At 35.9% G+C, this 15,232-nt stretch overlaps 1 protein-coding gene and 1 long non-coding RNA gene across 2 annotated transcripts; both read left to right on the top strand.

The window, feature by feature from the left end:
- The first annotated feature begins 682 nt into the window (after nucleotides 1-682).
- Nucleotides 683-3,525, top strand: LOC104085308 (uncharacterized). The gene is made up of 2 exons (XR_683815.4): nucleotides 683-839; nucleotides 2,993-3,525. It is a non-coding gene; the product is annotated as an uncharacterized lncRNA (long non-coding RNA).
- Nucleotides 3,526-6,021: 2,496 nt separating this feature from the next.
- On the top strand, nucleotides 6,022-6,627 carry LOC138898504 (uncharacterized). The gene has a single exon (XM_070184573.1). The coding sequence runs from the start codon at nucleotides 6,022-6,024 to the stop codon at nucleotides 6,625-6,627; it is 606 nt and encodes a 201-aa protein (XP_070040674.1).
- Nucleotides 6,628-15,232: the final 8,605 nt, after the last annotated feature.

Raw genomic sequence — 15,232 nt, 5'->3', positions numbered from 1 at the left:
CTTTCCCATACTTTCAATACAATGGCACGAGTGGCCCTAATTATAAAGTTATTCTTGGTGCTAGGCCGTATTTCATAATTCAAGTTCTTTTCCACATTCCAACATTTTTATTATCAACAATAATAAGGCTTCTCATTCAAGACGTTAAGTTCACATATGAGCAATTTGGGAGTCTTATACACATAGAGGCTTTTCATACAATTTGGCATAACAACCTTTATTTCGATCTTGACAGGAAGTCTTATCCTTGCTAGCACATATTCCACATTTGGAACGCATTCTCAAATAACAAGATAACATGATGAATCATTTAGAATAAATATTGAACTCACATCCTTCAACACAAACACATTAGAAATCGCCAATTCTATAATGATCAAGGGCTTACTCCAATTACACTACTAGAAAAACATCAATTTGTGACCGAATTTTCCAACTGAAAATGAAGTAGTCGGTAATGGGACTACTTTTGCGACCGCAGTAATGGAAAAAAGATTGAATTTTTATTACTTATTTTTAAAAAAGAAAATTGACTGTTATTCTGACAAAGGCAGTGGAAAAACAGCGTACCAATTTTCCGCCTTCACTTTTGCGACCGATTCGGTCGGACATTAAAAAGTCAAAAATTCTGTTGACCCACTAAGCGACTGTGTCAGTCGCAAAATTAAAATTAAAATTAAAATGATAAAATAATTTTAGCGGGTTTGCGACTACCGTAGTCACTAACCTTAATCTAATATTTCACGCCAAAACCCTTTTTTCCCAATTTTCTGTTTCTTTCTCTCTGCTCGACCGATCCTTGAAGGTCTCGTTCTTCAATCTCTCGTCCACACCTTGAGGTAAATCACTAATCACTCAGCTCTCTCTCTTTCTTCTCATATCCTCATACGGGTAAGTTTTTTTTTCCCTTTTCTGTTTAATTTTTCCATCTTCAATTTTAAGGCACAATCTTTAAATGGGTAACTTTAATTTCAGTAGAAAGCAGTTTTTATGTGTTTATGTTGGAATCTGTGGTTCTTAATTTTAGTAGAAAGCAGTTTTCTTAGGTATATGAATTTAGAGAAACTCTAAAAACACTGCATTTTTGCATCTGGTTAAAGTTTGTTTTGAATTTCTGTAATTAATCATTTGGATTTGATTTCACTTAATTAGTCATTTTTAGTTGTTCATTTGTTCTTTTGATTACTTCGTCAATGTAGTTTTTACATCTGAATTTAAACTTTCACTTGACGATTTGAAATCAGTTGATGCACAGTCATATGCTTTAGTATATTATTATTATAGCTATTCTCTGGTTAAAGTTTGTTTTGTACCCTAAAAAATTTGGGGTTTCTAATTTGTGGTTGGTTTCTAATTTTGGAGTCACTGAGAGTGAGGGTTAATCACTGCCATTATGTTTTCTGCGTTCCATTACCCTCGTTCTTTTAAGATTTATTGTATGAAATTTATATTGAAGATTTGAATTGATTGAATGTTTTACTTTTCCTTTTCTCATAGGCAGTACATTAGTGTTTCTATTTTGTTGCCACGAACCATTTTGCACCGTTCTAGTTGGAGAAATTGGATTTTCTGTAGTTGTACTTTGCGATTATGGTCTTTGGTTACTATTGAAAATACGTAGTTGATCCTGAAATCCACCTTAAAATCACATTAACTCTGAATGTCTTGAATATTTTGAATTAATTTTTTCTTCTCCATTTATTTGCTGGTTAAACACAGTTAAATCTAGGATGTTTGTTAGTTTTAACTTACCATTCTATAGGGTTCTGTTAGAAAATCAAAAAATCTGATTATCTTCCCTTTGTCTAGTAGCTTATGAGGTTTCAATGTTAGCATGACCCTGCAGTGAGATTAATTTTAAGTCTGAAATGCTTAGTCTAGGTTGCTTAACACACAGTGAAGAATGATCATGAACTATAATGTTCTTATTTGCCTCCAATTGATTGTATTATGAATGGTTTAGTTTCCTTGCTCTGCACCAACAGGAAAGGACTATATGTGGATATTTTGTCCAGGGAGATTTCTTTATGAGGTGCTTTATAATGTCTTAAGCAAGTCACATGACCCTCCTTTTTAAAACCAAAATCAAATGGGAAAAGTCACTTAGTAGGTATGTTTTCAGAATCAGATCAAAGACAATTGTTCATAATGTGAGCTGAATTTTTAATGTTTTTGAGTGAATTACTCACTACCTTGTTTCTGTTCTATGTAAATTCAATTATTTTTATTCTTGTGAGAGTAGTTCTTTACTTTCTTCTGTGTGATTATCCAAGACGAAATATTTCGTATCCGCGCATGGTCTCCTGAAAGTGCACGCTCCCTCTTTAATCGTAAGAAATCGTGGTAATATTCTATGGCAGATTTCAAACTTCAGCTGCTGTTTACTCTGTTTTTATGTTAGCTTGATCTTGAAAACCTGAACGACAAGTAAAATGTTGCTGCTAAGTTGCTTGAAATCTGCACTTTACATCTTTTTAGCTGAGTGGCTACTAGTAACTAATGATGTATGTCCAGTTTGATCTGTTATTTCTTGCATTTGAGTTGATATCGCTTGAGTCGCATGTCCTGAGTGATGAACTGTTTGCTAGTATAAGAGTATTTTACTCAAAGATTTGCTAAGGTTTGGGAGTTTTGGTTCTGTGTCTAGCTAATTTTGTGTTAGTTTCAAATTGTCATCAACCTTAGGAGTAAGGAAATGCTTAACAGGAATTCTGAAAAATTATGAATATATGTTTTTCTATGATAGAACCAATGCAGTTTTTTAAAGGATTATCTATTACTAGCAGGATCTTTAGTCTTGCTATTCATCTATTACTAGCAGGATTCTGACTAACTTACTAACTTTTTTCATGTATATATGTATCTCTTTCTCTGGTTGTGAACAAAATTATGAACTATCTGACTATGTATTTTTGAAATGGAGGTAAATTGTTATCACTTTATTGCCAACTTGACCATAGTGAATCAAGAATATCAAACATTTTAATTTCAGGAAGCCTATCAGCAACGTTTTAAGAAATGGCGTCAAAGTCAACCCGATTCCGAGGATGGTAGCTCAACCCAAGTGTCACTCAATGATGTAGCTTCAATATGGACGTGGGTGGTTGGTAGCGCAAAAAAAGTTAGAACATTGTTGTCTGGTGATGCGAGTTATTCGCAAGATCACGAAGAGGTGGAAGCATTACGAAAAGAAGTTGAAGAGTTGAAGGAGGAACGGAAAGAAGATCGCGCAAATTTTAACAAATTGCAGAGTCTAGTGGAGAAATTTATGAGCGGACGTCCATTGATCCTTTGAATGACGAGGATGGTGGGGATAATGAATTTTTGTTTGTTATGGTTATGATGTTTGAGACATTATTATTTGTTGTAGTTGGATGTTTAGACTTGGTAATATTTACATTTGACTATGATTGTAATGTTTTAGACTAGATTGAATGGTACTAGAATGTTTAACTCTTTTTGGATGTTTTAGTTACAAATATTTATATTTTGCATTTTATGGATTAGATTAGTTGCAATGGTGAATTGATTGGTTGAAATGGCGGATTGATTGGTTAGCATTGTGGAATAATGGGTTGGCATGGTGGATTAATTGGTTGTTGTATATTTGAATTGGCAGGAGGTACTGCTTTAAAAGAGCTGGAATTTGGCAAAATATTCCCAGTTTTTCGATTGATTTCCGACCATAGTAGTCGCAAAATGCTTCAAAATATTCCAGATTCAGGAACATCTGCGACTACTGTAGTCGAAAATATAAATAAAATAAATAATTTTAAACTAGATTTGCGACCACGGTAGTCGGAAATATAAATAAATAAATAATTTTAAATTAGCTTTGCGACCACGGTAGTGGAAAACCCAAATAAAATTAAATAATATTATAATTATGTATACCGTTTACGACCGAAGTAGTGGGAAAGTTAATATGAAATTAAAATTTAATTTAAATTGTTTGCGACCGCGTCAGTCGAAAAATTGACCATATTTATTAGTCGTTATTTTGACTTTCCGACCGCTGTAGTCGCAAATTACGGACTGATTCGACCGCAAACTATTTCAGACCAGCTATTTTGTGACTACGACTTTTCGGTCTGAATATAGTCAGAAATTAGCATTTTCTGACCACTTTCTGATCATTTTTGCAGTCGAAAAATAGCCATTTTCTAGTAGTGTTACATGAACACCGTGGGGTTCGATTCTAAAAAGAAGGGGGTTTAGCTAACATACCTCAATTGAGCTTCTTCAAACTCTAAAATGACCCGTAATTCTTAGCAACTTCAATCTATTTTAGAAATATAACAGGTTGGATCAAAATTAGGAAAATGAACAAGGTTTTAGCTCATTTGAGCATATTATCAAACACTAGGTGTGCATCAATATTTTAAGGCCCTTTTTGTGGAAGATTCCATCATTCCCCAACCCATTCTCTATCATCTTTAGCTCACAATCTTCCCACATACTACAAGGATACATGCATGCAAGGTAAGCACTCCCATCCCCATTAATTACCTTACTAATGGCACATTCTAGTTACATTTTGAAATTAAGAGTTTGGGTGATAGAATCTTACCTCTTAGGAAGAAGACCTAGGTGCCTCTCTTGATAATCTTTAAGATTTTAAGTGAGAATTGAAGAACAATTTGATGAAGATCACTTCTCCCTCTAGGACCCTCTCTCTCACTCTAAAAATATCAGAAAATAGATCAAAATGGTCCATGGGATGTGTTTTAACGGAATGGGGTCGGGTTTAAAAATTCAAAAATTGAAGCTCTGGAACAGGTTCTGCAGTCGCATATGCGACCGCATAGTGGTTATGCGGTCCGCGAAATGACCGCGAAAATGGGGGCCAGAACTGGAAAGAAACTGATTGGTCTGCAGTCACTATACGGCTCGCAGACCTGTTCTGCGGTTGCATAATGCACCACAGAACCTCTCTCCGAAAAATCCTAAGGCGGGATATGCGACAAGAATGCGGCCCGCGAAATGGTTATGCGGTCGCATAATGGCCGCAAAATTGGGTATCAAAAATGCCCCAGAAATCTTCCCCAGTCTGCGGTCCGCAGACTGGTTCTGCGGCCGCAGAATGGGCCGCAGAAATGCGTACTTCTGCCCAACATTTACCTTCAACTCCCAACACACTGTTCAATCTAAAAAGTCCGAACCGTGGCTCGCAAGCTCGCCTCGAAGAATTTCTACTATCATTAACCTCTACGCCTACTTTGGCATCACGGAACCGGGGTTTTTCGAAAAGTTTTTACGGGACCTTACAGGTACATATATTTGACACACTTAACTTAAAATAATATAAAATAAATATCAATTTACACAAAAAATAATGTTTTAAAATCACCATTACAGCATATTCAAGTCATATATACACGCGAAATTGTGACAATAGACCTACACCACTACTTGCGTCCTGAGGCGGAGCTAGTCTTTCGATTACGGGTTTGACCGAACCTGATACATTTTGTATAAACTCTGTATTTATGATAAGATCTATTAAATATATATAAAATTATTAATTTAAAATTGAGCTCATAAACTCTAAATCTTGGCTGCTTTCGCGCCACAAACCACTACTGTTGTTAGGCCTATTTGCAGCCAACCAACTGCTAGTACTTGAACAAACATGAAACTAGTGGGCTCCATTGATAGAACCTCATCGGTCCCTAAATCCTTCTAAATATCATTCTATGTCTCTATTAAAATAAGTCAGACAAAATTGCCAGGATCTTCATTGATGAGTTGCCTTACCTTTTCAAGCAAGCCATGAATGAGTCCCAGCCTTTCATTTGCTCTTGTGGGGACAGAGTAAAACCTAAGGCAATTAATTCTATGTGTATTTAAGAAATACTATATTTATTTCTCACTGATAGTTCGTTAGATAGCTTCAACATGACTAGAACAAGACAAGTAGGTACGTAATATGTTCTATATTTTTTAGTGTCTTTGTCCACTCCTACGAACAACTATAAAAGGAAGACAAGATTACTCGAATCTTAATCAAGTAATTCAACAATGGAGAATTTCAGTAGTCCAAGACAAAGTTTGTTAATGTTTTTGTTGTTTATTTTTATGTTTATGGTGAGTTTGAGAGGTGATGAAACTGTAGACGGAAGTAGTATTGCTCAAGCTCCAAAAATGGTCAACAATACCTACAACATTACTCACGCTGTTATCGACGAAAAGGACGGACGTGGAGGAGGAGGAGGCAGTGGAGGGGCCGGGCGCGGGTGGGGAGGTGGCGGTGGAGGTGGAGGTGGAAGCGATGGTACCGGCCAAGGAGGAGGTGGCGGAGGCGGCAGTGGTGGTGGCAGCCGAGAAGGAGGAGGTGGTAGTGGTGGGGGTATAGGAGGTAGTGGTGGATGGGGTTGGGGAGGAGGCGGGGGTGGGTGGTGGGCATGGGGATGTAGGAAACAAAAAAAGCATAGTAATAATAATGGAAGAGATCATAGACATCGGCATATGAACAATAATCAAGATTACAAGATAGGGGAATTTGCACAATGCATGGTTAAAGGAAGATGCAAAGGAATGCGTTTGGATTGTCCTCTTCATTGTGGTGGTCCTTGTTTTTATGATTGCATCCATATGTGCAAAGCTCACTGTCGCCGCCGCCGCTAATTAAGGCCCATTCAAATAGAGTTTCCTATCGTACGGTTTTCTTAGGAATATTTCTTCGATCAAACACCTATTTTACGTTTTCCTTGTGTTTTTTTCTACGATAGTATTATTCTTTGGTCCTATAGTCTTATATCTTACTAGAAATTAGGTGAAAAGAAAATTGCTAGGCTCTTTGGAATTGGATTGTAATTTAGCAAGTATTGTAATTTACATGGTTCTGCTCTCTATATTTGAGGGCTAAAAGATTTCTTTTATTTTTGATTGATTATTTTAGCCGCACTTGATGGAAAATGGGTTTGCTTTGTAGCACCTTCTTTTTTTTTTTTTTTTTTTTTTTGCAAAAAGGTTGACGTGAGTTCTTCCTTTTAAAGCAAATGAATATTGTCAAGTTTGAAGATTATATAAAATCGGCTGCTGACCTTTAAAACTTCTGCATTTGAAGTCTACAGTAGGTTTTAGTTTACTAGGACTAACACTTGTTGAATTTAAAGATATTTTCAAAAATTAAATATGGGGGCTAAATATTCTTTTGACAGAATGGCCTAACTGCCCCATAAATTTCCATCGGGTTTTCAAGCTAGCTATCAAACTTACGAGTTTTTCATTTTAACACATCTACTTCATAGAATGATTATTAATAAATAAGTCAAGACGGAAATGATAACAACACTTATTCATTGAAATGATCTTGCTAAAATACTTTAGAGAAGATTTTCCGTGATAATGCGGAGAAGTATTGGAATATCTCTTTTTATGGAAATCTAGCTCAGCTCCTGTATTTAAAGAAAAATAGCTGAAGAACCACGTCCAATAAGAGTTTCTTTGGTTATGATAAAACAACTAATCAAAGGTAAACATAGATTCCATGCCCACTTCATTCATTGTTGGAGAATTAATTAAATTACTTAAAAATTGCATTGGCGTCAGGTCGCCCCCATTTAACCTATACTCACTTTTTAAAAAAGTTTTAACTTGTACCCACTTTTTAAATAATTTTAGGCATCTTTCTCCTCCTTCTTCTCCTCTTTCGTTTTCTTCTTCTTTTCCTCCTCCTCCTATTTCTTCTTCTTCTTCTTCGGGTAATATTATTCTTTTCTCTAGATGATATTATTATTCAAAAATGTTGGACTCGTCAAGGAACTCATATTTCTCAACACAAGTAGGCACACGTGCATCTTCTTCATATAAAGCGAAGCTTTTGGATTCAGGAAACTTGGTTTAATTGATGATTTGTCAGGGAAGCCACTATGGCAAAGTTTTGATGAACCCACTGATACCTTCCTTCCTGGTATGAGGATGGACGACGGGAAGTTCAAGTTGACTGCTTGGAATATTACCCAAAAGGACCCAAGCACTGAAGTGCATCCTCTAGGAGCTGAAGTTCAGCAAATACTAAACAAACTCCACCTCCTAAAATGCTGAAGTTCAGCATATACTAAACAAACTTCAGCTCCTAGAATGCTGAAGTTCAGCAATTACAAAACAAAAACTTCAGCCGAAATTGCTGAAGTTCAGCAATTATTGAACTGAAATGCATCCTCTAGGAGCTGAAGTTCAGCAAATACTAAACAAACTTCTGCTCCTAAAATACTGAAATTCAGCAATTACAAAATAAAAACTTCAGCCAAAATTGCTGAAGTTCAACAATTATTGAACTGAAATTTTTCATTGCACTATGAACTAAAATTTGCGTGATTGCCTTTGCAAGTCAGGCCAAACTTCAGGCAAAACATTCTGAAGTTCAAACTTCAGACATAAATTTTTGCTACTTCAGGCCCATATGTCTGAAGTTACCCGAAAAATGGGTACGCTTACAATTTTTTTTACAAAACAGGTATAGGTTAAAAGGTGACCCAAAAACTGAGTATAAATGCAAATCCCCTTAAATTACAGGTATAGGTTAAAAGGTGACCCAAAAACTGAGTATAAATGCAAATCCCCTTAAATTACAATGAATATGTAAAAAAGATATTTACTCGATACACGTATAAAACTTAAGCATATTTCTACATATAATTAATGGTTGTCCTGTGAATAACCTTTTCTTGTACTCCTATATTTAGAGTGCCTTTTCCCCCCTTTTCTTCAAAGAAATCTATTCTCACAAGTCTCATTTCGTAATAATAGTTTTATGTGACAAAATTTGATTCTAATTGTACTCAATTTTAATATATTAATTCTCTAATTATTACGCAAACAAGAACAACTAACAACAAAAGAGGGAGCTGGTATGGTACTATAATATTTTATTATGGTACTACAATACTTTATTCTATTAGTTTGGTCACGCCTACTTATTAGAAGGCTAGTTTTGTACAATCACTGATTGGTAGGACAATACAGAAAAATGATTGCATTCAATCAAATGAATTCTAGACTTTGATGTTTGATCTCATATAGTGCTTTTTTTTTTTTTGAGTATATTTCTATTTATTTAGATAATTCTTTTAAATTACTCTAATACTGGCAGAGAAACCTCATACCCAAAAGTTCCAATGGCTGAACGTATGGAATTCATACCAGCAGGGTATGAGCTAAGATTTGAAATTTATGGGCTCTGAATTTGACATCGAATTGGGTTCATAATTAAATATTTTTATAAACTTAATAGATTTCTTAATATAAATACAAGGTCTAAGCAAAAGTTACTATAATTTAGAAAATTAAAAAAAGAGAATATATCACTACTAGAAATTCGGCAAAAACCGACCGAAAACCGGCAGAAAAATCGACCGAAGCCGGTCGGTTTTCAAAATATTTTAATTTTTAATTTTTTTTACGGAACCGACCAACTTTGGTCGGTTTGCTTTGGCGCAAAAATGCGGGAAACTATTTTTGCGTCCCGCGAAATTTATTTTTCAAGAAACCCACCAACTTTGGTCAGTTTTTTATTTAAAATAAATTAAAATTAATATTAAAAAAAAGATCGAAATTGGTCGGTTAATTCGGTCGGTAATTTTATTTTATAATAAAAGCGACCGACATCAATCGGTTATTTTCGCGCGAAAATGCAATAAAGAGTATAAATGAAATAAATGACAGTCTTAAAACAAAATGCACCAATGGTTTAGTGGTAGAATAGTATTCTGCCACAGTACATACCCCAGTTCGATCCCAAATGGTGTATTTTTTAATTACATAATTAAAATACTGACCGACTTCGATCGGTTTTTTCGGTAATTTTTTCTTTTTTGAAATTTAATTGACTGACTTAAATCGGTCAAAAAATACCAACCAAAGTCGGTCATTTAGCTCTACCGATCTTATGATTATCGACCGCCACGAATCGGTCGGTTTTCGGTCAATTTTTGCCAATTACCGACCAATATTTATCGATTTTTCCTTTTTTTTAGTAGTGATAAAATATGGAAATTATGCGTGCACAAGCACATGTTAGCTTTGAAAGATGTGATGCATTTATAAACACATGCACCATAATTTCTTTATGAAAATTTCAAGAAAAAATTAAAATACAAAAATAAGCTTTGTAATTTACATAGTTGTACACTAATTTCTCCAACAAAACTTGCTCAAACCTAGCAAATTTTGGTTTTAGAGGGAAAATCAGTTTGATAAACTCTGAAGGTGCACCGATAGAAGTTCTATTATTATAATACATTAATATACTCCAATATGTTTGAGCACTATATGAAAACCTTAAGTTCATTCTAGACCCTGTGACTACTAAACTATGTCTTAATTCTGGACTCCATCATCACTGTGTATTTGTTCAGTATATCTTCCTGATTATACTGAAGATCAGTAAAGCAACAGGATTAGGAGAAATGAGAAAGTGGAGATTCTACATTAGGACATTTCATTGTATAGTTTGAAACCATAAGATTCTTTTAGTAGCATTTATGATTCAGATTAATCAATCTTTAGTCATATTTACCTAGATAATTCCCATTTTTTAGCAAACCTTTCACCAGAAATAAATTAGAAATCAAGAAGTGAATAAAACTGAAATTCTAGCTACTAGCTAACATGTATTGTTAATGAAAATTCAGTATACTCTAATCAAGGGCAGATTTCTGTGGAGGGGGGTGAGGTACATGCACCCATGCATGCTCCCACCTTAGGCTACGTATAAACGGTACTAAGTTTTTAGATTATGTATCTAAATATATTTGGTAAAGGGCCAAATATACCCCTGTACTTTCGAAAATGGTCTAAGAATACCCCTCGTTATACTATTGGGCTATATATACCCTTTCCGTCATACTTTGGAACAAATATACCCTTATTTTGAATGGAGCGCCACGTGTCAACACCAGATGAAAATGACCCATTTCTTTTTTTTTTTTTACCCGATCCGTTTGAAAAAACCCACCACCCGACCCGTTTTAAAATTCAGTTTTTTTAAAGCATATATTTTGTAAAAGCTGGAATTTTTTTTTGTAAAAACTAAAAAAAAAAAAAAAATTTGCAAAATATATATTTTAAGTCTTTTCAGTTTTTTAAAAGTATTTTTTTGTAAAAACTGAAAAAAAAATATTCTGAAAAAAAAAAAATTGCAAAATATATATTTTTAAGTCTTTTCAGTTTTTTTAAAATATATTTTTTTTAAAAACTGAAAAAAAAAAAAAAAAGACTCTCCTAAAGCAGTGGACTATATATGCATTAGTTTTAAAAAAATAAAAAATATTTTGCAAAATCGTTTTTTTTCCAGTTTTTACAAAATAAATACTTTAAAAAACTGAAAAAACTGAATTTTTTTCTTCTTCCAGTTTTTACAGAATATATATTTTTCAGTTTTTAAAGCATTTTTAAAAAAATATTCTTTTTTCAGTTTTTACAAAAATAATACTTTAAAAAACTGAAAAGACTTAAAAATATATATTTTGCAAATTCCTTTATTTCAGTTTTTACAAATAAAAATTTCAGTTTTTACAAAATATATGCTTTAAAAAAACTGAATTTTAAAACGAGTCGGGTGGTGAATTTTTTAAAACGGATCGGGTAAAAAAAAGAAATGGATCGTTTTTATCTGGTGCTGACACGTGGCGCTGCATCCAAAATAAGGGTATATTTGTTCCAAAGTATGACGGGAAGGGTATATATAGCCCAATAGTATAACGAGGGGTATTCTTAGATCATTTTCGAAAGTACAGGGGTATATTTGGCCCTTTGCCGAAATATATTTGTGGTCACCTATGCTCAAGTGATTATTTTATTGCTTTGGTGACTAATGCCCTTTTTACTTGAAGCGGATCCAAGATTTAAACTCTATGGGTTCAAGTCTAAAAAAAATTTAACATTGAACCCATTATATTTTTAAAGTTATAGGTTCATATCTATTATTTTTGCAATTTTAATAAATTTTTACACATAAATTTTCACTCCGCCCAGCACCGGGGCTGATCGAGTTCGAGCTCACAGACAAGAGCCATTGCAAACACACTAAGGGAGAGAATTTCGGCGGAAATTAAGGAAAAGCTCATTTATCATGAGTTTTCCACTATGTATTTTTAATTATATCTAAAGTAGGATCCTTCACTATAAAGAGGATGGCTACATTTCTGTATAGGGCAGTTTTTTGGCTTACATTGTAATTCAAGCACCATATTCTCTTATATTCAAGAGTTACTCTTTTAAGCTTCATAAATTGATTCATCTTACTTAGTCCTAAAAATCATCTTCTTTACAATCTTGTTTATTTTACATTCTTTGCAATCCATATTTGATATTTCTATGTATCCTTACGATTTGTATTAAGTTATATCACATATCCTTAGAACTACGTACAAATTCAACTCTATCCATTTTTCGGGTAAACAGTTTGGCACCCACCGTTGGGCTAAGGATAATAGTGGTTATTTGATACGAATCTGCAAAACACACCGTTTTGAGCTTAGTATCTTGGATTTCGGATTATCGACGACCAATTATCAATCAAATGGTCTTACTTATCGACAACGAAGCTGGTCTTTAAGATGAGAACAACAACTTGACACCCAATACCGAAAGACCACTTATTAACGTCGTTGGAGCTCGAATCGAAGTGCCGATAGACATCAATTCACATATGGACATTGAGGCGAACCTACATTCTGAACCTGAAAATAGCATTCATGGTGGCACTCGATCTGCAGCTCGAGATACCCATAATGTCGAGGAGAACGGCGTCAGCTTGCGTATGATTTTCGAAATGTTGCAAGCTCAACAGACAGCAATAGCTCAGTTACATAGTCAAACCTAGATACCGAGTAGACCGAAGCTCAGTCAACCCCGAGAAATCGCCCATACAACGGAACCAGCTATAGTGAAATCAAATGAGCAAGAGTCGGGGACTAATCCCGAAATTGCTAAGATGTTCGAAGAGCTGACCAAACAAATAGAATCAGAAGAAAGGAGGATCGAAGCAAACGACAAAAAGTTAGAGACATACAACTCTAGGGTTGATCAGATCCCGAGGGCACCACCAATATTGAAGGGCTTAGATTCCAAAAAATTCATACAAAAGCCTTTCCCCCCAAGCGCGACTCCTAAATCGATCCTAAAGAAGTTCTGCATGCCTGAGATTCCTAAATATAACGGAACTACCGACCCCAACGAACATGTCACCTCATACACATGTGCCATCAAAGGGAACGATCTGGAGGATGATGATATCGAATCAGTATTATTGAAGAAATTCGGTGAAACCCTGTCAAAGGGAGCAATGATATAATATCATAATTTTCCATCTAATTCTATCGATTATTTTGCTATGCTTGCGGATTCCTTCGTAAAAGCACACCCCGGGGCCATAAAAGTCGAGACCAGGAAGTCGGACCTGTTTAAGGTAAGACAAAAGGAAAACGAGATGCTAAGGGAATTCGTGTCTCGTTTTCAAATGGAACGAATGGATCTACCCCCGGTCACAGACGATTGGGCTGTTCAAGCTTTCACTCAAGGTTTGAACGAACGAAGTTCGACGGCTTCACGGTGGTAGAAGCATAACCTGATCGAGTACCCAGTTATCACTTGGGCCGACGTGCACAATTAGTACCAATAAAAAATTAGGGTCGAAGACGATCAATTGGGGTCTGAACCCGCTGCTCGAAGGGATATCAATCGAGAATAAGGTCCGATCAGGGATCGATATCGACCGTATAACGGAAACCACATAATCAATAAATCGAGACGTAACCCCGGACAAAGCAACAAAAGAAATGATCGAGGTCAAGGGTCTCGGGGGCTGATGAACAGAAGTGGGTTCGACAGGCCTACCGGATCTAAGGAACCACCTCGGTTATCGGAGTATAACTTCAGCATTGATGCATCCGCCATCGTATCGGCTATCGGATGCATCAAAGACACTAAATGGCCTTGACCCATGCAGACCGATCATGTCCCAGAGAAATCCCAATCAAATGTGCAAATATCATGGCACCCATGGCCACAGAACGGAAGATTGCAGGCAACTGAGAGAGGAGGTAGCCCAGTTATTCAATAAAGGGCACCTTCGAGAAATTTTAAGCGACATGGCGAAGAACCATTTCAAAAATAGGGATTTCGGCAAGCAAAATGAACAAGAAGAACCACAACACGTCATTCACATGATCATCGGCGGCGTCGATACCCTCAAGGGCCGGTGCTTAAAGGCACTAAGACATCGATTGTGAGAGAAAAACGATCTCGAACTCAGGATTACGCACCCATAGGAACTTTGTCCTTCAATGATGAAGATGCAGAAGGAGTCATACAACCTCATAACGATACACTGGTAATATCTGTACTTATGAAAAAAACTAAAGTTAAGCGTGTGTTAATTGATCCAGGTAGCTCGGCCAACATCATTAGATTGAAGGTCGTACAACAGCTCGGTCTACAGAACCAGATCGTACCCGCGACCCTGGTTCTAAATAGATTCAATATGGCATGTGAAACCACCAAAGGTGAGATAATTCTATCGATAAACGTGGCCGGGACCATCAAAGAAACAAAGTTCCACGTAATCGAAGGCGACACGAGGTACAACACCCTTTTTGGAAGGCCATAGATCCACAACATGAGAGTTGTACCTTCGACCCTACACCAGGTTCTTAAATTCCCGACATCAAGGGGGTCATAATAGTGTACGAAGAACAACCGTCCGCAAGAGAAATGTTTGCCATCGAGGAAGCGAATCAGATATCCTCGCCTTTTCCAATAAAGGGATCGAGCTCAAAAGGGGAACAAGATGTCAAATAGAAATCACAGACACCAGCTTTAACCCAACCAGAAAATCAGAAGATCGATGAAGATGATGATCAAAGGATCCCTCGATCCTTCATGCTTCCCGATGATTCCGAAGCTACCCAATCAATGATTGAAGAGTTGAATCAAGTCATATTAATCGAGCATTTGCCCGAACGAAAGGTATACCCGGGAACGGGATTAACCCCCGAACTCAGGAACGGGCTTATTCAATTTCTTATCGATAACATGGATTGTTTTGCTTGGTCTCATTTAGATATAACAGGGATCCCACCGGATATAACGACGCATCGGCTAAACCTGCACCCTAGGTTCCAACCAATAAAGCAAAAGAGAAGGCCCTAATCCGAGGTAAAGCACGCATTCATAAAGGACGAGGTAACTAAACTTCTCAGAATAGGGTCCATTCGAGAGGTAAAAT

Source organism: Nicotiana tomentosiformis, chromosome 9 (genome assembly GCF_000390325.3).
Source record: "Nicotiana tomentosiformis chromosome 9, ASM39032v3, whole genome shotgun sequence".
Taxonomy (NCBI): Eukaryota; Viridiplantae; Streptophyta; class Magnoliopsida; order Solanales; family Solanaceae; genus Nicotiana; species Nicotiana tomentosiformis.
The sequence above is the reverse complement of the archived record's forward strand: the minus strand, read 5'-3'. Positions and strand labels throughout refer to the sequence as shown.

Excerpts from the sequence above, each read along its gene's own strand:
- LOC138898504 (XM_070184573.1), top strand. The coding sequence starts at position 6,022 with ATGGAGAATTTCAGTAGTCCAAGACAAAGTTTGTTAATGTTTTTGTTG.